Source organism: Spinacia oleracea, chromosome 3 (assembly GCF_020520425.1).
Source record: "Spinacia oleracea cultivar Varoflay chromosome 3, BTI_SOV_V1, whole genome shotgun sequence".
Classification (NCBI taxonomy): Eukaryota; Viridiplantae; Streptophyta; class Magnoliopsida; order Caryophyllales; family Amaranthaceae; genus Spinacia; species Spinacia oleracea.
The window spans coordinates 125,538,613-125,543,960 of NC_079489.1; the positions used below are offsets into that span (position 1 = coordinate 125,538,613).

At 38.4% G+C, this 5,348-nt stretch overlaps 1 protein-coding gene across 1 annotated transcript; it reads left to right on the forward strand.

Annotated features, from left to right (window-relative positions):
* Nucleotides 1-808: 808 nt before the first annotated feature.
* LOC130469377 (uncharacterized) lies at nt 809-4,936 on the forward strand. The gene is made up of 3 exons (XM_056838632.1): nt 809-1,017; nt 1,351-1,470; nt 4,575-4,936. The coding sequence occupies exons 1-3, from the start codon at nt 974-976 to the stop codon at nt 4,753-4,755; spliced, it is 345 nt and encodes a 114-aa protein (XP_056694610.1). The 5' UTR covers nt 809-973; the 3' UTR covers nt 4,756-4,936.
* The last annotated feature ends 412 nt before the right edge of the window (nt 4,937-5,348 follow it).

A 5,348-nucleotide genomic window follows, 5' to 3' on the forward strand; every position in this document is an offset into this window, starting at 1 on the left:
TTTCATCCGGGTTGAGTTCGGGTTCGGTCGGGTCGATTTCAGGTCGGGTCATGTCGGGTTTTTTCTTATCCCGGGTTCAGGTCGGGTTCGGGTCGAGTCACATTTCGGTCAGGTTTGATTTTGGGTTCGGGTCTTATCGGGTCGGGTTTAAGTCGGTTTGTAGCAGATAATTTCGGGTTCGGGTCTTATCGAGTCGGGTTTAAGTCGGTTTGCAACACAGTTATTTTCGGGTCCGGGTCTTAGTTTGGATCGGATAATAATCAAATCAAATAGAATTCAGGTCGGGTCACTCTCAGGGACTGGTCAAACTCGGGTCTGATAATTAACCTATACATTTTAATTATTTTATATTCTAAAAAAATTTGTTTAACTTATTTTAGAGCTAAATTTTTCGGTATCTAGCAATAAATAATTAAAATAGATTTATCGTTGAAGTTAATATTTGATCGTGTCATTGATAACTCGGGTAAATCGGGTAACGGTTGTCACAAGTCGGGTCAATAGCAGGTTTCATCGAGTTACAATCGGTTTCGGGTTGACATCGGGTCGGGTATCGAATTGAGTTCGGGTCATTGTTCGGTCGGGTCAGTTCGGTTATCGGTCATTTTCGGGTCGGGTATCGGGTTCGGGTTCGGGTGTTACAACATCGGGTTAAAATCGGTTATCGGTTTTTCCGGGTCGGGTACAGGTCGGGTTTCGGGTTACCTATTTTACCGTAATTTCGGGTCATGGTCGGTTACGGGTTCGGTCGGTTCAGGTCGGGTTTTCAGGTCGGGTCAGTTTTTGACAGCTCTAACTACGAGTATTGCGGGCAGGGTTACATCGTGAGAGTATTGACAAGTAACGTGCTGTCATTTTAGGCTTCTATATAAAGGGAGTCACTAAACACCTTAATTAGCTTACCATACTAAACTACTCATTTTAAGAGAGATAATTAAGCAGAGATTATAATCAAGATCCACGAAATCAAATTATGGAAGCATCAAAGATTTGCTGCCCACCTGGTGAAGCTGTTGGGTAAGTCATACGGACTGGCAGTTGTTAAGCTCGTGTGTTGTCCTAATTGCTCGCATTTTAAAGTTTTTTTAAAAAAAAAATTATACTTCTGTCACATTGTTTTACTTTAAATCTAATCTTCTATACAATGTGACTTGACTTATTGTTCATAATATTTCATTTTTTAATACAAAATGCAACTATATTCATTTAACAATTTCTAAGTTTAATTTCATGAATATTGATCTAGGCAAATCATTGATGCAACAATTAACTACCTTGATAATGTTACGTACAAGTGTAACTAATTATGGAAAAGAAGATTCTAACTCATGATATTTCTATTTTCTATAGCGCATCGTGCTGCAAATGTGCCCCAGGATGGACTTGCATAATAAAAAAGATTGAAGAGCCTGAAATACTTCTTACCAGCGAGCATTTCTCCAATTGCCCCGAAGGCTGTGTTTGCGTCACGTACGTACTCGTACTTAATACTACGTTTTAAATACATTATCTACTTCCTTCAGCAACTTATCAGGTCAACTAGTCAATTTTCATAAATCGGCGATCATCTTCTCAAAAAAAAATAGAACATTCCCGTAGAGATTTACTTGCTGGGAATTTCTCTATGACTAAATCTGCCTCACTCGGAAGATATCTAGGTGCCCACTTCTCTTCATTTAAACCTTCCAAATCAGACTATAATGCGATAATCCAGAAAAATATCTCTCGGATCAACCATTGGCATGCTAATTTCCTTTCTAAAGCAGGTAGGTCTATCCTCATTCAAAGTAATCTCGAAGCACTACCGGCTTACGTCTGCTCCTCCTTCTTATTACCTCAAAAAACATGCTCGAATCTAGACTCTATCCATCGTAACTTCTTCTGGAAACAATCCGCTTCCTCTAACCATACCCCGCTTATCTCATGGAACAAAATTTGTCAACCTAAAAGTCTAGGGGGTCTAGGTCTCAGGAAAACAAGACCTCTTAACCAAGCCTTCCTTGCGAAGCTTGGCTGGAAAATCTTAATGAACGAAGAAAACCTCTGGGTCTCATTAATTAGGAAAAAATATCTCTCCAACTCAACCTTTTTTGAATATATTCCTAAACCAAAAGACTCCTCTATCTGGCGTCATATCCTTTGCCAAAGAGAGATTCTGCGCAAAGGTATTCGTTGGAAACTCGGGAACGGCAAATCTATTAATTTCTGGCTTGACAACTGGGTTATCCAGGATAATCTCCTTAGTCACTTAAAATTGAATATCAATACAGTTAATTCGAATCTACGTGTTGCTGATTTCATCCTCCCTAACCACGAATGGGATAGTGATAAATTAAAATCTATAGTTCCTCCCGCCTTAGCTATGAAAATTAAAGGATTACCTATTCCAACTAGAGACCTTGAAGATTCTCCAATTTGGGGAGCTACTTCGACGGGAGAGTTTTCCGTCAAATCCGCGACTTGGATAGCTCATGGGTTACCTTTTTCTCCCCATACTTGGAACTATAACTGGATCTGGAGCTTAGACATCCCACCTAAAATTGCTATTTTTCTATGGCAAATTTGCCATAATAGCATTCCTGTACGAAGTACACTCCAGAAACGTAATATCCTGCCTTTTGATGTTTGTCCACTTTGTGACACTTATGTTGAAACTATGAATCATCTTTTCATTCAATGCCCTTCCTCTAAACTCTTGTGGGATCTCCAATTAACTAAACACTGGCTGGATTATTTTATCACCTCCCACGACCTTCTTGAAAATCTAACCCTTCTCAGGAAGTACCCCTCTGCTTTATGTAAGTTCACCTTCCTAATTTGGTCCCTTTGGAAGGAAAGAAACGATTGTACCTTCAACAATGCGTCCTTCAACCCATTCCGGGTTTTCTACAAGGCAAACTCTGCTTACCATGAATGGCAATCTCGTCTCCAACTTGACTATCACCAGCTTACGGGCACCCCTATCACTACCCTCAATTCCACCCCTCCACCTCTCCCTTCCCCTCCAATCATGGTTCGCTGGTACCCCCCTCCACTCGGCACCTTCAAACTCAACTTCGACGGCTCCAGTAAATCTTCTTCAGCAGCAGCAGGAATCATCATCCGTAATAATGAAGGAATTTCAATTTCAGCATGTACTTTTAATCTTGGTCAAACTCAAGCTTTCATGGCTGAAGCCATCGCTCTCCACAAAGGTCTACAAGAAGCTAGGCGTCTTCAGATCGATAATCTCCTTATCGAAGGTGATAATCTTCTTATCATTAATGCAGTTAAAGGGGTGTGGTCTACTCCTTGGAAGATCAGTAACATTATTTCTGATATCAAACATCTCCTCACCCTCTTTACCACGTGGGATATCAAGCACATTTTCAGAGAAGCAAATTCGGCTGCAGATTGGATAGCGAATGTCGGTCATCTAATTGTTGGAAATATGTATATAGATCCTACTAATAGCCAGAGATTAGCTACTATCTTGTGTAATGATTACTCAGGAGTGACTCTCGTGCGGAGAGGCTCCTAAGTATATTCTCCTTACCTTTCAAAAAAAAAAATTACTCCGTATATGATGTTGATTGTAGTGGCGGGTTGACTTGGGTGGCGAGGGAGGCTACATCGTTGGTAACCAGCAATGTATCTGCCCCATACCCACCAAAAAAAAAGTGAAAAGAAAATAAATTGCAATGATGGCCCACCCCTTAAATAAATGGTAAAAATGTTGCGAACTTGCTATATACTGTCAAAGGTTAGATAAATATTGTCATTATTGTGTATATACTGTCATTGTTGTATTACAATTTGTCATAATCATCCAAAAAGAAGAAAACGAAATGAAACAAAAATAGTAAAGGGACCACTTAAATGACTGGATAAACGTGTTACATATACTCTCTGTCATAATCATCCAAAAAGAAGAAAACGAAATGAAACAAAAATAGTAAAGGGACCACTTAAATGACTGGATAAATGTGTTACATATACTATGTCATTGTTTGTATAAATATTGTCATTATTGTATTGAATACTGTCATTGTTATATTGAATAATGTCATTTATTTCCGATACTTAGTACTTTGTTTGACTTTTCAACTAATTAAGTGAAAAGACGATTTTGCCCCTGAGTATGGGCAAAAAAGCCGCTGGTAACCAGCGATGTCGCCTCCCTCATTGGGTGGCTCCTTAACAAAAAATTTCGTAGTGTATTTTTAGTTTCAATCCCTAAAATTTGACTATAATTGTATAAATTGTAGACTACATTATTTAATTCTTTAATTGATCTCCCAAATAAAATTATTCAAGACCCATCACTGGTTGATTGTAACGACTAATGCGTTGAATTTTGATTTTAATTAACGGTGTCTATCTTTTTATTTCAGTGGCTATGTACGTACGGCGTACCTTACGTTACCACGTAACCATTGTAAACTAATAAGACCCTTGTTTAAATAAATCGGCCCGACATAAATTAAAGAAGAAGAAAATAAAGTAAAACAAAATAAAATTCATAACAAGCATTACTTTTCTGAATAAATAGTTTGATGAAATTAATTAAGTGTTACAATTATTTTGGTATGCAGGGACGAGTCTCACAAAGTGGAGAACGAAGGAGGATTTTGTGTGTGCGGGGAAGGGTATGCTTGTACTTTCACAAAGACGGAAGGCCCCGATGCCGGAAAAGTCTTATTCGAGTGTGGCAATGGCTGCCGGTGCGAGATTTCTGCCTCCGGAGAAGAGGTGGTTGTTCTCAAAGACGCTTAAAGGAGTACTCATGCTTAAAGACACAACGTACGTGTGTATTAAAGGAGTGTGGTTGTGTGTGTGGTGAGGTTTATGCATGTATTATGAGCTAATGTATGATTGCCTGTATTTTATGACAGACTTTTTGTTTTGGCTAATAATAAGGATATTTTTGTTATCCAATGCCATTATATTGCTTGCACTTTTGTTTTAAAAGTTTCTTTTTATTTTACTTTTATCTTTTACATTTTACGTAAATTTTCATTTTGGGTATTATCACAATTCTAATTTATTGTTTAAAGATAGCGGGTAGCGTTTTGATCTATTCAAAATGCTATTTGTAAATTTTTTAAGTGCTTAGATAGTGGTTAGGGGTTGAGGTGGTGGTGTGGTAGCTTTTCTCAAACGTTAAAAATAGTAGCGATTAGAGGTAGCAGGTAGCGTTGATAAAATTATAGTGAATGATTTAATAATATATATAGCTCTTAATTGTTGTATTTTACAATGTCAACCCGCTACTTTGACAACTAACCGCTACCCGCAACTAATCAACGCTACCCGCTGCTTTAACCACCACCGCTATTCAACCACTAAAACGTTACCTGCTATCGCTA

Coding starts and splice junctions, on each gene's coding strand:
- LOC130469377 (XM_056838632.1), top strand. CDS start 974: ATGGAAGCATCAAAGATTTGCTGCCCACCTGGTGAAGCTGTTGG. Junction 1,018..1,350: donor CCACCTGGTGAAGCTGTTGG/GTAAGTCATACG, acceptor TATTTTCTATAG/CGCATCGTGCTGCAAATGTG. Junction 1,471..4,574: donor GAAGGCTGTGTTTGCGTCAC/GTACGTACTCGT, acceptor TTTGGTATGCAG/GGACGAGTCTCACAAAGTGG.